This window comes from Synchiropus splendidus, chromosome 19, assembly GCF_027744825.2.
Source record: "Synchiropus splendidus isolate RoL2022-P1 chromosome 19, RoL_Sspl_1.0, whole genome shotgun sequence".
NCBI lineage: Eukaryota > Metazoa > Chordata > Actinopteri > Syngnathiformes > Callionymidae > Synchiropus > Synchiropus splendidus.
The window spans coordinates 14811707-14829131 of NC_071352.1; the positions used below are offsets into that span (position 1 = coordinate 14811707).

General features: G+C 50.9%; 4 protein-coding genes across 8 annotated transcripts; all 4 read right to left on the reverse strand.

The window, feature by feature from the left end:
• Positions 1-1874: 1874 nt before the first annotated feature.
• On the reverse strand, positions 1875-4942 carry LOC128750941 (ABI gene family member 3-like). Of its 4 annotated transcripts, none has more exons than XM_053851602.1 (11): positions 4874-4942; positions 4309-4476; positions 4073-4243; positions 3834-4007; positions 3444-3502; positions 3305-3382; positions 2726-3234; positions 2546-2665; positions 2378-2479; positions 2084-2191; positions 1875-2010 (listed from the first exon to the last, which is right to left on the reverse strand). In XM_053851602.1, the coding sequence occupies exons 2-10, from the start codon at positions 4438-4440 to the stop codon at positions 2085-2087; spliced, it is 1452 nt and encodes a 483-aa protein (XP_053707577.1). In that variant the 5' UTR covers positions 4441-4476; positions 4874-4942; the 3' UTR covers positions 1875-2010; position 2084. The 4 variants fall into 4 exon arrangements, with proteins under 4 accessions (XP_053707577.1, XP_053707575.1, XP_053707576.1 ...); XM_053851600.1 differs by having other exon boundaries at positions 1876-2010; positions 2089-2191; XM_053851601.1 differs by lacking the exon at positions 4874-4942 and adding an exon at positions 4781-4864 and having other exon boundaries at positions 1876-2010; positions 2089-2191.
• Positions 4943-5003: 61 nt separating this feature from the next.
• On the reverse strand, positions 5004-5844 carry LOC128750968 (coiled-coil domain-containing protein 103-like). Its single transcript, XM_053851651.1, has 3 exons — positions 5785-5844; positions 5299-5519; positions 5004-5233 (listed from the first exon to the last, which is right to left on the reverse strand). Exons 2-3 carry the CDS (start codon positions 5442-5444, stop codon positions 5104-5106), a joined length of 276 nt encoding a protein of 91 aa, XP_053707626.1. The 5' UTR covers positions 5445-5519; positions 5785-5844; the 3' UTR covers positions 5004-5103.
• A 1594-nt stretch (positions 5845-7438) lies between these two features.
• arhgap27l (Rho GTPase activating protein 27, like) lies at positions 7439-12796 on the reverse strand. Its single transcript, XM_053851577.1, has 16 exons — positions 12721-12796; positions 11746-11839; positions 10017-10903; positions 9826-9951; positions 9713-9757; positions 9481-9629; positions 9328-9415; positions 9155-9256; positions 8992-9090; positions 8869-8929; positions 8703-8807; positions 8539-8637; positions 8402-8479; positions 8197-8325; positions 7953-8058; positions 7439-7892 (listed from the first exon to the last, which is right to left on the reverse strand). The coding sequence occupies exons 2-16, from the start codon at positions 11774-11776 to the stop codon at positions 7712-7714; spliced, it is 2286 nt and encodes a 761-aa protein (XP_053707552.1). The 5' UTR covers positions 11777-11839; positions 12721-12796; the 3' UTR covers positions 7439-7711.
• A 275-nt stretch (positions 12797-13071) lies between these two features.
• Positions 13072-17207, reverse strand: LOC128750933 (E3 ubiquitin-protein ligase TRIM39). 2 transcript variants are annotated; one of them, XM_053851585.1, is made up of 14 exons: positions 16930-16983; positions 16525-16556; positions 16341-16462; positions 15737-16177; positions 15557-15661; positions 15397-15492; positions 15104-15337; positions 14870-15047; positions 14721-14807; positions 14622-14648; positions 14136-14162; positions 13846-14021; positions 13632-13787; positions 13072-13416 (listed from the first exon to the last, which is right to left on the reverse strand). In XM_053851585.1, the coding sequence occupies exons 3-14, from the start codon at positions 16455-16457 to the stop codon at positions 13213-13215; spliced, it is 1848 nt and encodes a 615-aa protein (XP_053707560.1). In that variant the 5' UTR covers positions 16458-16462; positions 16525-16556; positions 16930-16983; the 3' UTR covers positions 13072-13212. The 2 variants fall into 2 exon arrangements, with proteins under 2 accessions (XP_053707560.1, XP_053707559.1); XM_053851584.1 differs by lacking the exon at positions 16525-16556 and having other exon boundaries at positions 16930-17207.
• Positions 17208-17425: the final 218 nt, after the last annotated feature.

The following is a 17425-nucleotide window of genomic DNA, read 5'->3' on the forward strand; positions in this document are numbered from 1 at the left end:
CGCAACTACACAAAAGTTCAGTTTGTAATATCATAAGGTTCAGGAGTTTTCACTGAGCGCGTAAAGTAAATAAACGTTTAGGAGGTTTGTGTTTTTATGAACTGGCCGCTCCGTGCTTTCGCCTTCTTTGATACACTGTTTCAAGCATGCAGCGGCAGGACCGTCGCGCTGAGTGAGGGTGAGTGGGAGCGTGAGGCGGAGTGGGAGAATGAGATAACGGAGGACAAGAAGAGGTCAGGTGTGACCGGGGAGGATGGTCAGGTGGAGGAGGCTGGCGGGGAATGCCGAAACACAGAGGAGAGCGAGAGCGCCCCGGCGGCGTCAGTTAGGAAAGCGAGAGTAGAAAGTTGGATATTCCCGCTTTCACTCTCACCGTTTCATCATATGGAATAAAAATCTGCAAGGATGCAAATGTCCCACAATCGTATTTGCCACCTACGTGATGGAGGTCCTCAGACTTCTCTTCCTCTTGAGTTTCTTCTCCTCGATATCCTGCTGTGATTGGCTGAGACACGCCAGCCGCCTGAGCGAAGAAGCGCTGCATTCACTGAAGCTGATGGTGAGGAGCGGACTCCAGGTTCAAATGACCCGTGCAAGTTGTTCATTTCTCTTCGTCTTTCAGGGCAGGCCGCTGACGGCCACGGACTGCCCGGTTCCGTTCCCACATCGGATGTACAGCCGTGTGCAGCGGCTGCAGGTAAGGCGCAACACGCGGTTTCTCCTCCCCAACTTGGCAATAGTTGAATATTCTAACCGAGTGACGCGTTCCAGGTCCAGCCCCAGCTCTTCTTCATCAAAGAAAACCTTCGAATATTGTCTGACGTTTATTTCCACGGCAATTACTCCCTGGAGAACGACAACAAAACCACGTCATTTCTGCAAATACTGGAAGTGCAGATCTTCGAGCTCAACCAATGTGTAAGTACTTATCTCTCCTGGATTTAAAACTGCTGTGTTGCATTGTACTGAGGTCTAAAACGTGTGTTTCAGGTTTCCAGTGAGACAGCAAAGAAGGGAGTGAGGAGATTTCTACACCGCCTCAAAAAGAGATTGAAAGTGAGTGATTTCTGTAGCCACCTGATTTGTTATCACCTGATCCAGGTCAAGTATGGCCCTTTGACTGTGTATACAACTGATCGTGTAGAAAAGTTTCTGACCGCTAAATCTGTTTTTTTTCTCTTTATTTAATGAACGTTTCATTCAATTATATTTATCTCTACCATGTTATGCCTTTTGTAAATACACTTTCAATAAAAAAAAGAAAAAGAGGATTAAATGAAGCCATATATTCAAGGTGCACCAACATGAAAAACTGAAAAGTTAAATTCAGGTAACTATTCCTCAGCTTCTGCTTCAAAATACGAGTTAACCCAAGTGCAGTCGTGATGACGTGCGGAGGATTCGGATAGATCTCAGTGAAACATGTTGACAGACGCTTCAGTGTTTTGACATCTGCTAGGAGCCGCTCTCCTTTTAGAGCCTCTTCAGGCTCTAAAAGTTGTTTGGCAGCTGAATTTTCGGTGCTTCCCTGTGATCTGTGACCAATAACCTGTGATGCTGTTGCCTCCCCCTCGAGCACTAACTGTCGTCTACTTTTTGCAGCGCTTCAAGAACGCGTCATGGGACAGGTTGAGATGTGAGACCAAAATTCAACTGCAGAGGCTGCACTTCCTTCTCGTCGCCATAGAAGCTCCCGCTGGCAAACTCTGAAGCACCTTCTTCAAAATTATATTTATTTTCTATTTATAGTTATTTATTTTATTTATGTTTTGCAGTAAAATAAATATAAAATAAAAAAATATAAATTTTAAGTTCATCTCAATCGTGTGAAGTTATTTCTCTAACGAATAATTGGGTTTAACGTCAGGAGTGAGTGACACTTTTTATTAATTTTTCACAAACATTTCTTCGAAGTGATTCAAGCAAGCTGGAATAAATCGTCTATGCTCCTCTGCTGCCTCACATCTGATACGGCGGGTTCTCCACTTTTTCTATTGGACTTGAGACGACCTGGACAATAGAGGAAGTAGATGACTGGTGACGTTCTCAGACACCAGCAGAGACTCAACACCAGCACGAGTACCTTACTGTGGTGTTTGCTTCGGTTGGTCAGAAGGGGGCGGTGTCATGTCGTCACAGCCTCCTTCATTGTCCAATAAGAGACATGGAGGCGGAGTTAAGATCTCCAGATCTAATGGAGGGCAAGAAAACATTACTGTTATTCAATGTGTTTTTTTAGTTGGTTATTTGGTTGTTGTATTGTAAGTGACGTTGCTGCCACCTGCTGCTCTGTTGAGCTCATTGCTATCAACAACATTTCAAATGCTAAACAAGGTATCAAATATATGTGACTAAAATGAAGGCGCTAGCTGCTTACCCAGGTGATCCAGCCGAGCAGGGAGGCAGAACCTTGGCGGGGGAGGCGGCGGCTGCGAGGGGACAGAGGGGGCGGGGTATGGGGGAGGAGGGGGGATGATAACTGAGAGAATGGCGAGCCATCAGTCCAAGTTCTCTGAGACGGGCAGACACTGGCTGGTCAGCTTACACGACGGCAGGAAGAGAGAGCGGGTTTGGCAGCGGTGGCGGCCGGAGCCTGATGGAAGCCTCAGAGACAAGGTGCTGAGCGCTGAGCGACGAGGAGGTCGCCCCCTGGTGGTGGAGGCCACTGATGGAGATAAAAGCCAGTGGTCAAATACTACCTGATAAAGATCAAGAATCCTGTCACCTGTCGGAACCTTTACAGCTCCAGGTGAAGCAGCCTCTAAACATTCAGGTGGAAGGGGCGAGGCCTCAGCAGCTGCAGGTGGGTGAGCAAGATGCGGTGAGGCCGGGACTGCAACAGGCAGGTTGGATGGAGGAGCAGGGGCCTCAGCATTTTGAGGGTGGGGATCAACTGGTAGAGATGTGTCGGGTTCGGGAGGCAGGACCTCAGCCTCTGCAGGAGGATCCGGTGGAGGAGGCAGGACCTCAACATCTGCAGGAGGGTCCGGTGGAGGTGGCAGGACCTCGGCCTCTGCAGGAGGGTCTGGTGGAGGAGGCGGGACCTCAGCCTCTGCAGGAGGGTCCGGTGGAGGAGGCAGGACCTCCGCCTCTGCTGGACGGTCTGGTGGCAGTGGCAGAGCCTCAACCCCTCCAGGAGAGTGGAGTGGGTGAGAGGGGGAAGAGCCAGGAGCACTACTCGGTGACGTCAGATGAGGCACGGTCGGCGGCTCCACCTGTTTTCCAATCCTGAAGCTTAAAACATCACAAGTTCCTTCCTCTCCTCACAAGATTGTGCGCACATGCCTGTGTGTGTGTTTGTCACCTGGAAGCAGCAGCTGGTTCTGGAGGTTCTGCAGGGGCCAGTGATCCATACAGGGGTACCTCAGAGCTTCGGCTGGTTCTGAAAGACAAGGAAAGGTTCCAGTCTTGTCGTCTTTGGCAGGGACAGAATGTTGAAGAACCTGAGGGTGGATCCAAGGGTCCGGATGGTTCCGCTTTGTTTTGCTGGTCTCCCAGAAATCTGTGCAGAGAAGTGGGGGTGAGGAGTTGTGGGGCCAGCGAACATCAATGAGCTTCTGTGATTTGTAATGAGGCCCTGAACCAGTTCCCACGGCCAACAATGCTCAGCAGCTTCTGTGTGTGTGTGTGTGTGTGTGTGTAGGGTGTAGATTTGTCCCGACAGAACAGACACCACAGTGCAAAGCCTTCTGCTAGTTTGAGTTCCAGAAGACACACATAACTCTGGACTAGACTGGACCTATGATCCGGTCCCATCATGTGCTGTCTAAAGCTCTTGATCACGTTGACCTTCACTAAGGTCATTGTGAGCTGAGGTGCCACATCCTTCTGACCCTGGCTCCATGTCCAAGGTGGTCCAGCAGCTGGTAGTCGATGGGACATCGGCTGTAGGTTTGCGGTGGTTGGGGTGAGGGGGGGAGGATTTTGTGAGCATGTGCGACTCGTTGCACCAACGTGAAGACGCCGATCTCCCGCCGAGCCACTTTCTCGCGGTGCATCTCCACGGCCTGAGCACAAAGATGACGTCACGGCAACCAGTTCAGGACCCAGTCCGTCCAGGCGAGGGTCTCACCTGACCAATCAGGTTGATGGACGACTCCAGGTGCAGCAGCTGATTGGCCTGAGTGTCCAGCTGACTCAGCACTCTGCTGGCCAGAGAGTTGATCTGATATGCCACACTCGCCAAAGATTGGTAGGTCAGCTTCTTGGTCTCCTCCAGAGCCAGCGCTGATCTGTTGCCTGACTGCACGCAGGACTCACCTTCAGTCACGAGCAACAGTGGAACTGGGAGCAGCAGTGTGTTCTCACCTGGATGTAGTTTTGGTAGCAGTACTCCGAGACTTTGAGAAGACTACGGTGATTTTCCAGAAGAGCATTCTGGGCTTCTGGCACGTCATGAAGGATCTTCTCTCCTCCGTCAAACATTTCTGAAGACTGCATCACCTTCCTCAGGGACCTTGATGTTCAAGTCATGGGCTGAACGGAAAGTACACACCAGGAAATCATGATTCTTACGGCATATTTCAGGAGAATTTTACATAGAATGACGTGTCGCACACGAAGAACGAGGAGCACGGCGGGAGTTCAGTCCGATTTTAGACTGAAAATACATTCATACTAATGAAAATAAACAGCAGAATGTGATGCATCCGAAGTTGATGATCAAGGCGACATAAAATTTGTCTTAATATTGTGAAATCATAAACTGATCATTAAAAGGAGGAAATACAGCGCCGCGAAGTACAGATCAAATGCAATTTTCGGAAGAATAAACGAATACATTTTAAATGCATGATTATTGCTGAATCATCAGGATCTGTTGGCAAATACGGTTTCTGAAGTTTCTCCGTGTGCAAGAAGAAAGTCTACTCACCGCAAAGGTTCGGAAGACGCCCGGACTGGTCCGCTGGTTCCGAGTGATGTCTGATTCCCAGTCTCCGCCCACACACATAGACGCACACACAGACACACGCACGAACATTGTCCGCTGATAAATTGCTTTTATTTCCTACCTCCAAAGTCACGTTCGAGATTTGTGTCAGAAACGATGAGCGTGTTCAACACAGGGAAACCTTTATTTAAATTAACAAAACACTTGACAGGTCACTGGTTCATGTGGCTGGAGGTCACGTGATTGTGACTCGAGGTGACCACCGGGTTCCAGGGTTGCTTCCGTATCCCGTCTCTCACCGTCTTGTGGATCGGTTTCAGGTTGCTGGCCAGGACCAGATCCCTAGGACCACCGAGACGTTTCAGTTGCAGTTACACCTAGCGTCCACCAGGGGAAGGAAGACTCACCTGAACTCTTGATATGATGCCACCCGCTGATTGACCGCTCGCAATTTAGCGTCGTTCTCTCGACGGTACTTGTGGTCCAGCTCCACCGCTGCCCGACACTCCAGCTCCAAGGCAGAGAAGTCGATGACAGTATCTTGAGCAGACATCGCAACTGGATGGTGTTGCTGAATATCAAAAGAAAGTCAGCCTCGCAAGATCCTGGAGACACGTCCGTATTCCTCCTGGGAAGGGGGGGTTATAGTTGGATTAGAGGAAGATTAACAGGGAATCAAAAAATATAAAGACTCTGGTGAGGAAAACGCAGTCCACTGCAGCTAACGCTTCCCTGAACACATTTTGTTTCTTAGAAAGCAAGAAGTTTTATTAACGTTTTGGTTTTCTGGTTCGAATTCGGGATGGGCTATTAATGTTTTTGCTCACTGCGATGGTGTATTTCACTATGTAGTTAAACAATGTTTAGCCGAAATAACAGAAAACATGTCTTACTTGTTCAGGAGAGCGCGATCACATCACACAGCAAAACACAGCGTTGCCATGACGACACATGCACGCGCCCTCCAGCGGCCTTTCAAGTCGGTTCTCCATGTCACTGCCCTATTTGCTTCTTCATCCCGTTTTGCTTCCAGGGCTCAGGCTTATGACGTAATTTACTGAGTATTGTGGGAATCATGATATTTTACTTATGATCATATTTATCAAGTATCTGCTATTGAATAAATGCTTTGTCTAATGAAAGACTGAATCCAACAGACGCAGTGATAATGGGTAAGGTAACCTCAGTTTGATCCAGTATGAGAGGTGTGTATGATAAGGATAGTGCGGGAAAGATGCGTGTATGAAAGAGTGAGTCACGAAAGGCAGGAACCACCGGGTACCAGGACCATTGAGGAACCCAGGAGACATCTAACCCAGAACCGGTCCAAACAGCCTGAGTTGAGCCTGAGTTTGTGGGGACAAACATCTACCTTCCCCCAAGTGAAGGAATGTGGAAGATAAGGAACCTCTGGCACAGCGATGGGTCAGGAGGATGAATTATGGACCCAGGCAGAGCCAGGCAGAGATGGGACCAGCCAGTCCACCAGCAGAAGCAAGCCAATCAGAGGAGAGGACTGGATTATCTGTTTACAGCTTTCCACCCAAAAAAGGCCAGGAAATGGGCAACAACAAGAGGATTCATCAACGTCGCTCTAAACCAAGGGGTGTCGAAATCAGATCAGGAATGTGGCGCCATGGCAACGGGGACCCCAAGAGCCCAGGACCAATCAGTGGAGACTACACCCCAAGATGAAATGTGTCATAAAAGGGTCAGGGCCAGAGATAGTCTTTGTCACTCTACACCACTGGAGCTAAGGCTAAGTCAGGCGTAGTTGTGGACCCAGAGCTTTGTTAGGGTAATTAGACTCCTCTGTCAGGGAATAAATTCTTTTGGATTTTAAGTTGTGGGTTTTTGGTAGTCATTCTCACGAGTAAACGAACACGCGGAAGATACATTAAAGGTGCAGATTCCTACAGTAAATACTCATATTAACTGAGACCTCGTAGGCAAGATAGAAAACTGCATGCAAATTGCACAGAAAGATCCAATTATTTCATCTGAAATCTGAAATACGAGTGTGTAGTCCGCATGCGCACATTGGTATTTCAAGACGTCATTTCCTGTCCACATGGGTGTAGCTGCTTGACATAAATTAGAATAAAATTAGCAACGTCATTACGCCACGTCTCACTACACGCTCGTATTTCATCAAGAGAAGCAGAATTTGAATTACTAAAGTACTACGCCGACGTATTAACTGTATTTTGACCTTATTTTATATATATACACATCACTACATTTGACTTGTATTCAACAATTCGGATATTTTAACAAGATTTCACATGAAATAATTGGATTTTTCTGTGCAATTTGCATGCAGTTTTCTATCTTGCCTACGAGGTCTCAGTTAATATACACAGTAAAATACGTCTTGAAATACCAATGTGGCCATGCGGACAGGAAATTACGTCATATGCCTGAGTCCTGGAAGCAAAACGGGATGAAGAAGCAAATAGGGCAGTGACACTCCATGTTAGTTTGTCCTGTGCTGCCCCCTGCCGGTGAAGGTCTTCTTCACGGACTTGATGTTGAATACAGAGAAGCGCCAATTAAACATTTATTTCCAGATGAGAAACGGTGAACAAAAACAGCAGTAGTACAGCAAACATCACTTGAATCAAAATGGACCGAATAGAAATAAAAAATCCCAGAAACTACAAAAAAAAGGCCAGCGATGACATCAGACACAGTCAGTTTGAGATAAAACAGTTCCAGTTGAAAAGTGTTCAGTAGAATCCACGAGTCAGTTTCCACGTTCCCCTGAGGTGCTGACACAGCATGTTCGTTTCCATCCTTGGTGCTGCTAGTCCTGAGGTTCTAGGGTTCTGCTGTGAAGAGGCTGTTGTACTGGTTCAGGATCAGTTCTACAATCTGGCTCTGGAACACCATGTGGACCGTCATCTGAGCCGATTCGATCTGAGGCCGAAGCAGAGTGGGTCCGAACACGATGGCGACGCTCTGGGCAGACATCCTGTTGGACTCTCTGTGGTCCACCACCCTGGAGACAAACAGGCATTAGCACACCAGCAGCCCCACCGCCAAGGAGCCTGACTCATACCTGCGCAGGTGTCTGAACAGAATGTCCATGGTATCGTGGTTCGGCAGCGGCAGAAGTCGGATCAGATCCTTCACGTAGGAAACTCTGAGAGCCGGGTCAGGAAGCTCTGAAGAAGAGAAAGAGACATGAGCCTCGTCCTTCTCTCCCACCACTCTCCCTTGCTGTCTGATGTTTGAATCTAACAAAGCCTTCAACAGCCCTAGCAGATCAAGTCACAAACTGCTGCGGTCCAATCGGTACTGACGGATGGCAGCGATGAACTTGTCGTAGCTGCTGAAGGGGAAGAGCGGTTCTGGAAGCTCCCGCAGAAACAGCTTCAGGGCTCCGGTCACCACGTGAATCTCCGCCCACTGGTCCAGGTCCAGCTGCTCCTCTGCCAATCCAAACAGAGCAAGGTCAGGCGAGCAGCCACGACGGACAGCGAGGGTGGGCGTATCCGAGAGTCCCACCGTGATCAACTTGATGTCGGAGTTTCTGGATCATGGCCAGGTTTCCGCTGACTCGGTAAATGCCATCCACGTCCAAACCTGAGCATGAGCAGATGAGTGAGCGTGTCTTTGCTGTTGTGCCTCTGTGCGTCTTTCACCTCGTCTCTCCACAGCTTTGATGCATTTCTCTATGAACCGAGGCACGGTGGAGTTTTCTCTGTGGCAGAGTGTATCCAGGTGGCAGCCGAAAACACTGTCTGTGACACACACACACACATACGCTGCGTAAGGACTGAACCAGGACAAAGACAGGCGACAGCACCTCGTATGTAGCCTTTCTCCTTGACGCTTTGCAGAGTCGGCCGGCGCTGGAGGAACCTCCTGAGTTTGGACCGAACCCGCCTCTGCTCAGAACTGGAGCGGGACGCTGCCGGCAGATGCAGAGGAAGTGAGACAAGCGTGGAAGCTGCAGTCACAACACCACTCACATGTCTTCCTGTCGTCTCTGTCCGAGTCCTCGTCCTCGCTCTCTGACTGGTGGTCCACTTCCTGAAGCGGGCACAACACAACCCTGAGCCTGTGTGAGCCCGTGAGGGCAGAAGATGGCATACCAGTTGTCGGATGGTCTCCTCGATGACCTTCATCCAGTCGCAGATGATGCTGTCGGTGTCATTCTGCATCAGGAACTCACATCCCAACCGAGTCTTCAGCTAGCAACAGCGAAACACACAAGTCAGTATCGCCATGGTAATGGAGGCAGAAACAGCGGCGCACCTCCAGCACGTTCTTCCTGGATGACTTGTCCCGGGATGCCCAGGCCACTGACGCCCCTCTCAGCTCCACCGAGTACTCCGGAACAATCTGCGACGACTTACTCTGGAGAACACCAGGAGCCCCATTACTCGTCATCACCATCATCATCATCATCATCGTCGTCGTCGTCTTACAGCGCCGCCTGACGGTGTGGTCTTCGGGTCTCTGTAGAAGGTCAGTATTCCACCATGGAGGACGGTCCAGGATTGGCTCCAGTTCTTCCTGGAATCAGTCAGTCACAGTATCATGTGACTGCAGCAGCCAATCGCAAAACAGTCCAGACTTACCGAATCTTCTTCCCATTTTCCCCCACTTTCGTTTTGTTGATGATCCCTGCTTTCTCCAGCAGGTGGCTCTGCAGCAGCGAGTCGTGAGTGAAGGAGTGACTTGCATCTACCTCTGCCCAGTCCGACCCGCTCCGTCTGTGAGCCAGTACCTGGAAAATAAAACAGGCGCCCCTTTGCTCATGAAGCTGAGAGATGGCCCCCAGGAGCAGACGGATCAGGAGTGAGGGATTACCTGCAGCACAGGGGCCACGGGGTAGTCCTCAGCAGGAAGTGGGGGCTAGAGAGAAAGCAGACCGTGTGAGTCGAATGGACAAACCTGGCCATATAACACCAATCATGCCGTACAGGTTGAGGCTCAGTTGGCTTGGAAGCAGGCTCCGGCGTGCTCCAGGAGGTGGCTCCGGTGACAGAGTTGTAGTAATAGGTGCGCCCCGAAACTTGGTCCAGCAGCTGCTCCCACACACCATCACCCTGGGGGGAGAGAGGGCCTCAGTTTCCAAAGCAGGACAGACAGACTGATGCCTTCAGTGTCTAACCTCTTCTGAAGACAGGTCCGGACTCAACGGGCCGCCAGTCAAAAGAGCAGGGTCCAGGTTCAGGTCCAGGATGGACTCATAGATGTGGTTGGAGTTTGAGGAATAGTCCTCATCCACAATTCCACTTGCAGCAGAATCCTCCGACGACTTGTGCCGCTCCTTGTTGGGCCCCACTTCCTCGGACCCCTCTTCGAGACAGGCCTCTTCTTTGGGCCGGTCCTCGGTTGACCTCACCTCACAGGACCCGTCCACCCCATCCAACCCTTCTGGCTCCTTCACAGGTGAGCGAGGCCGGTCAGGTGGGACGGTCGGCGTCTCCACAGGGATGGCTTCAGTCTTGGGGAATAACTGTGAGCGGACCTGGGTCTGGGGCGTCGTGTCCAGCAGGTTCACAGCAGCATTAGTGTTTCGGGCCTCTCCAGCAGTGGAGATAGAGGTGTGTTGTCTGGGAGGCGGGACCGGGTCCTGGGTGTCCAAGGGCACGCCAAAGGTCGACATGCGATTCTCAGTCTTCCTGTGGCTGCCAGCGGCATCAGGCCTCAGTCGGATCATCACTTCGTCTCCGGGCTTGTTTCTGGTGCCGTTGGGCTCCTCCAGAATCTTCGGTATCGGGACAGGGGTCTGAACTGGGGCCGCCACAGGAAGAGGCTCTGGTTTGGGACTGAGCGGCTGAGCAAAGTCCAGGGGTGAGGGGAGTTCAGAGGGCAGCTCCTTGACGTACTGAGCCGGGATGTAGAAAGGCTTGGACCCACAGGAGCTCTGCACCTGCCACCAGTGCTCGTTGGTCTTGGCTAGCAGGACGTAGCGCTCGTTGGGTTGGATGGAGACCAGAGCGCCATCCCGTCCCTGATACTCGTAGTGGAATTCCACCAGGACCAGACCAACACCTGCAGGAGCACATACACTCTGGTCAGGTGGAGAGGAACCAGTTTCAGCTCAGAACATTGATGGTCCAAATCTGAGCCTCCTGATGTCTGAACCTGCTGCAAACAGCTGCTACACGATTGGATGAAGAAAGGATGGGAAACACGGGCCACCACAAGAGTCGCAGACACAAGAGTCAAAAAGAGTCACACAAGACACAAGAGTCACAGAGAAAATGGTCAGCAAGAGTCACAGACACAGATGTCATAGACAAAAGGGTCACCAAGAGTCACAGACAAAAAAGTTAACAAGAGGCACAGACACAATCGTCAAAAAGAGTCACAGACAAGAGTCAATTTGAGTAACAGACACAAAAGCCAATAAGACAGACAAAAGAGTCAACAAGAGTTACAGACATAAGAGTCATAGACACAAGAGTCACAGACAAGAGTCAATATGAGTAATAGACACAAGAGTCAATAAGAGTCACCGACACAAGAGTCAGAAAGAGTCACAGGCAAGAGTCAACAATAGTCGCAGTCACAAGAGTCACAGACAAGAGTCGATATGAGTAGCCGACACAAAAGTCAACATGAGCCACAGACACAAGAGTCACAGACACAAGAGTCAACAAGTCTGACTGATGCACGACCGAACAAGAATCAGAGCAACACAGCTCAACAAGACTCATGGCTCCACAAGAGTCATGGTGGAACATGGACTCAAGAAGAATCACAGGGACTCAAAAAGAATGACACTCACACAAGACTGAACAAGAGTGGTGTTTCACTGAGACTTACAGACGGTGAGGTTCACACCACAATTACAGATCATTCCTGAGCTGCCTCCAGAGATCTCTCCTCACCTTGACTGTGCTGGACCGTCCTTGTCGCCATGGTGGCCCTCGTTTGGACAGACCTGTGGACGGGGTCAGGGAGGCGTCAGGGTCCAGCAGCAGGCTGAGGAGGACACGCAAGGGGTGATGACATCAGCATGAAATAAACTCCAGACTCACATCAGAACAAAAGCAGGAAACGGTTCTGTGGATTCACGGAAGTTTGTGCTTCCTGACCAGCAGTGTCCAGAGACATTGACGTCCACTGACTTAAGTTGACGACAAAACTTTATAGTAAAACTCGTCCATCGATTCGTTTTCCAACTGCAGAAACATTCCAGCTGCACAGGGCAAGTGGTAAGAGACTCATTTCTCCAGGCGTCCATGGTCCACCAGGGGTGCGAAAGAGGAAATCTCATTCTGGAGTGGACCACTTCCTCTCGCGTCTGCCGGGTTAAAACTGGGTCTGACTTTCACCCAAACCGTGGAGTGACCACGGGGACAGGACGGCTTGACACGTAGAAGACACGTTTGCACCAGAAAGAAACATACGTCAACATTGTTGTTCTCTCCCAGAACCGAGTCGTTTTCTCTTTGAGGTCACGTGACAGTCACGTATACACAAATCGTGTACTTTGTTACGTCAACATCAGACGCTGAGTCACAACAAACAAGACGAATGAAGAAGACGACATATGAAATATGTTTTGTTCCTCAATCTAATGGATGAATTAAACTTTTTTTTTCCAATCTGAGGTTTTATACTTAACTCGCTGGGTGGAAAACTTCTAACATTGACGTTGTAAACCAAACACACCCACATTCCACACACAAGCGCGCGCACACACACACGAACTTTGAGCTTCCCTCTCAGATCCAGTTACAGCACCTCGAGGCAAACAGGTCGACAGATCGACAGGTAGACGGTTAGAGGGATCGATTAACGCCAGCACCGACACGTGTACGGATCGATAACTCGATGAAACAAGATAGAAACGTCTTTACCGTCTGCAAATGTTTCATGTTTCCGCTGTAAAGAGACGCGTCACTCACACAGGTTACAGGACTGAAGCTCCGCCCACCCCCTCATCCCGCCTCCACTGGTCCCTGCAGATCCAGGATCCCGCCCACCGCCACTGTTTGTCTTCTCCTTTAAGCCGGTTCTGGTGCTGGGCTCAGTCGTGGCCTCATCCTGAGAGAATCCTTCACTGGAGGGCGAGGGACGAAAACTGAGGCATGCAGGTGAGCCCGCCCTCGACTATCAGCTGCTGAACCACGTGACCAAGAGGGTCTCCCAGACCCATCTGGGAGAATGCCTGTTTTGACCTCACTTGTTTAACCCTCAAAGGTTCACTCATCCATTCAAGTATTCAACCAATCAGTACTTTTATTGATTGTCTCCTTCATCGGACCTTCACCATTCACCTTTCACACCAGTCAGCCTGACGCGATGATGTCACATGACCACTGGCTGAGAGCGTTGATATGAGCCGCGGCTCAGGTGAGTTGCTGCTGTGACGTCATCAGCACCAGCGGAACATCTTTGTCACCGGTGCCGAACAGCGGGAACATTCGCCCGCAGAACTCCGCCCCGGTGAAGTTGTACAACTCGGACCCAGACTTGGAGTTGTAGAAGGTCACTTGTCCAGCCTCCATGTCCAGGAAAACGCCCACCTGACGCAGTTTGGGAGGAGCCTTGACCTGCACAGGCGAAGACGGCAGGTGAGGTTCTGGTCATGTGACTGTGTATCACTTAACAGCAGTGCTGAGCTTCCATGATAAAACGCAAACTCAGGTTCTTCTAGTTCCTCAACTCCGACTCTCCAGTGAGTCAAACTCAAGGCCCGGGGGCCAAATCTGGGCCACCTGCTAATTTTTTTGTGCCCTCAGTTACGTTCATGAATTGATGTCATCACCTTGGTGAGAGGGGGCGTGGTTAGTGCCCTAAGTTGGCTGCTGCTCCACCAGAGGGCATAGTATCCATTTGGCGGACTCATATCAAAAAGGCCCTTCCTCTGCGCCGTCTCCATGACGACGCCCAGCTTCCAGTCCTTGTTCTCTCCGACAAATACCTGGACAAGAACAAGCAGTCAGGGAGAGCGAGGGCATCCCCTGCTGGCGCTGTCTCACCTCCCAGTAGTGGCGCCCGGCGCTGAAGCCGTCCTTGCCGATCACACAGGACCAGACGTCGAAGCGCTGCGGGCTGTTCCTGTAGAACTGCAGCTTCTCGCCCCGCTTGAGTTGCTTCCGGTCCTCGGACAGGATGAGGAACGGGTATGCCGTCACCGGGTTCAGCGTGACGTCATCTGAGAGCAAAGCAGACCCCAAACTGGATCTTAATCACAAGAACTCTTGAGTGGAACAAATGTGACCCGAAATCATATCAATGTGTGTCGAGAACTAGAGCATGTGTGTCTCACCTTCATAGACTCGAGCTTTCTTGTGACCTGAAACATGACGAACAGTTAGAGATGGCACTAACATGAAGTACACAAACAAGAGGGTTGAGACGAGACTGACCGGCAAAGTGGACCCCAATCCCCCCAGACTATGGACCTGTAATAGTACGTGTCTGCATCCCTGCTCCATTCTTTGGGAGATTTTTTATTCACAGAGTTGTGTATAACGCTGTACTTTAAAGTGCAATAAATGGTGTCAAGACTGCCACCATCTGGTGTGTAGTTTCATTGTTACTTTCTCATGATTGAATGTCACTTAACATTTTCAGAGCAATTTTTACAACATGAACATTTGTATCCAGAAAAAGGTGTGAATGACTCTGGACAATCTGTCGCTTGTTGATGACATCATTCTCCGGCTCACTACAATTCAATCCAGTGGAGCATCAACAGTGAGTCAGGCACAAGTCCTAGTTATAGAGCGAAAGTTGAGGGCAAGTCATGCACCTGAGACTGGCTTGATTTTCTTCAGATCTGTGAGAGACAGAGAGCAACATTTGTCATCCACACTGACATCAATGGTGAATGACTCGCTCTGGCTCTCACCTCTGATGGACCACTGACTCTTCCTTAGTCCCGCAGCTCCTCTCAGACCCTGGTAGCCCTCGGCCAGCAGAGTCTCCCCTGAAGAAACTGAAGGACAGGCACGGTGAGGACACATCCTCGCCGGAGCCACAAGCCACAGCGTCACTCACAGGACCCTCTGGAGCCGTGGTTGATGCCGACCTCGGCGATCCTCTCCGTCATGTCGGCCATTCTGTCCTTCACTTCACAGAGGGCGCTCTTCACCTCCGACAGCTGGAAGTGGAGGGACAGGTCTGCTTCCTCTTCATCCTCAGGCTCCTCCAACGGTGACGCCGCCTCTGCGAAGCTCTGAACACGCTCACATGAGACCACCCCCACCTCCACACACGCTACCCACAATGCACCTGCAGGAAGCTGATGTGATCCTGGCTGATGGCTTGGGCTTCCAGGGTCCCCCGCCTGTCTGTCAACAGTCCCAGCTCCTCCTCCAGGCGCTTGACCCGCCCTTCGCCCTTCGACATGACGGCGTCCAGCTGGTCCTGAATCCCACCCACCACCTGAGACCGGATTTGGGCAAGACAAGTGGACACACCGTCCAGCAGCTCCTCCACCTGGGAGCGTTCTCCGTCAGCGTAGTTCTGAAAGACCAAGGTTTGAGACCCGCTCTGGGAAGGAAAGCAGTGCTTGAAAACCAAACCTTCAGAGCCTCCAGTTTCCTCTTCAGCTCCGACACGGTGATGTCCTTCTCCTTGATCCGATTCACAATCTCCTGCTCCGTCCTGGAAATATGCTTCTGCTCGGAGAGAAGTGGGTCAGAACCAGAGCGGAGAGGCGGGCAGTCAGTCAGCGAGCAGCACCTGTTTGCTCTGTCGCTCCGTCTGCACCGAGACGGTGGTGTGGGTTCGATGCTCCTCCAGAACACAGATCGCACAGATGCAGCGCTGACACGTGCGGCAGAACACCTGCCCACGACATCATCAGTGTGGACGGAAGTTCATTCCCAGCATCATGTGACCTCCACCCTTGCTCTCACTCACCTCCAGCAGGCGGCGATGCAGCGAGCAGGTGCGGCCCCGCAGGGCCTCCTGTGGGTCCATGAGCGGGTGTTTGGAATAGAAGGGCGTGCTGTGATGTGGCCGCACGTGCTCGCTGCAGTAGGACGCTGTGCAGGTCAGGCAGGAGCTCACGGCCGGCTGTTTGATCCCGGTGCAGACGTCACACCACACCATCTCCTCCAGGGCCGGGAGTGCCGCCAGTAAGGCGTCGTCCGAGCCTTGTGCCGGCAAGGCGGCCAAACTGACGCCGTCTGAGCCTCCGAGTAGGGCCGAGGCGGCGCCGCCATAGTGCATCACCTTGTACTTGTCAGCGATGAGAGCAAACGTCCGGTTGATGCTGAGCCGCGGACGTTCCTCAAACTGACGCTTGCACAGTGGACATGTGGAGTGGGGACTCGACGCCCAGTAACCCCCGATACAGCCCTGTAGGTTGGATTCATGAGTCAGCACTTTCACAAGTGGCAAGTTCTGAGCGACGATGTAGCAATGGACACAGCAGTAGCAGCAGCGGATCATTAGTCAGCATATTTGGCCCACCACAGTCATGTTAAATGACTCAGCTGTTTACTGTGTTGATGGGTCTTACCTGGCAGAAGTTGTGTCCACATGGTGTCGTCACTGGGTCGGTGAACAGGTCCAGACAGATAGAGCACGTCAGTTCCTGCTCGGAGAACAGCTCCTGCCCAGAGGCCTCAGCCGCCATCAGCGCTGCAGAGCGACGCACAGATTGCCAGCTTCTGCTGTCAGCAGCAGAGAAACACGCGTCTCACCTGTGAGAGCAGGTGTAGGGGCGGGGCCTCAGCTGAGGGACACACATTTGAACACAGCTAAAGATGGCAGACAGTGAAGCATGAAGCAGGGGCGGGGCTAAAGCCTGTGTCTGGTGCAGCCATCTCAGAAAACATGTATTGGGTTAAAATTCAGATGAAAAGTAAACACAGCTGCACAGTGCTAGCGTGAGCGCACAGCTTCTGAACTGAGAACGCCTGAGACACTCCTCAGAAGCTACATCTTAGCCAAGACTGTGGAGAAAATCACGGCTATAGCGAGCGACAGGAAGTTGCTTCCTCCAGCAACAGGTGAACGCTAGAATTCACTTGTTTTCCACAGTTTGTTTCCATCACACAACTATCAGAAAGTACTTTAAATTACTTTAGAAGTACGATGTGACTTACCTTGGAGTCGACGTTGTCCCAGAGCCTGAAACTCTGGTTCTGGTGATGTCAGGAGTGGGAGGGGCCATTCAGGCATGTGAGGTGGTCGGATGAGTTCAGAGGGAGGACAGACTCAGTCTCGCCAGATCGTCAACCAAATTACTGCTTCCTTTCCACCTGACTTTACAGCTCAATGTGAGTCCATGTTAAAAAGGCCTCGCCTCACAAAGAAGCATGAAGTGCTTGGCATGATTAGTCACATGACTTGCAGCCAGTCAGGTGACCTGACTTCCTGATTCTTACAGGTGAACAAACCTGTTCAGTCGACTAACAACCTGAGGCTTCAGCTCCTCTCCTGACACTTGTGATGAGAGTAGAGGTCATAAAACTGCTGATGAAGGTCGTGATGATGATGAAGACGCTGCTCTGGATCAGCATTAGCACTCTTGAGTTACATTAAGCTAATGAAGTTGTGAAAGATGCAGCTGACATCATTTATATGAAACAAAAGTTTATT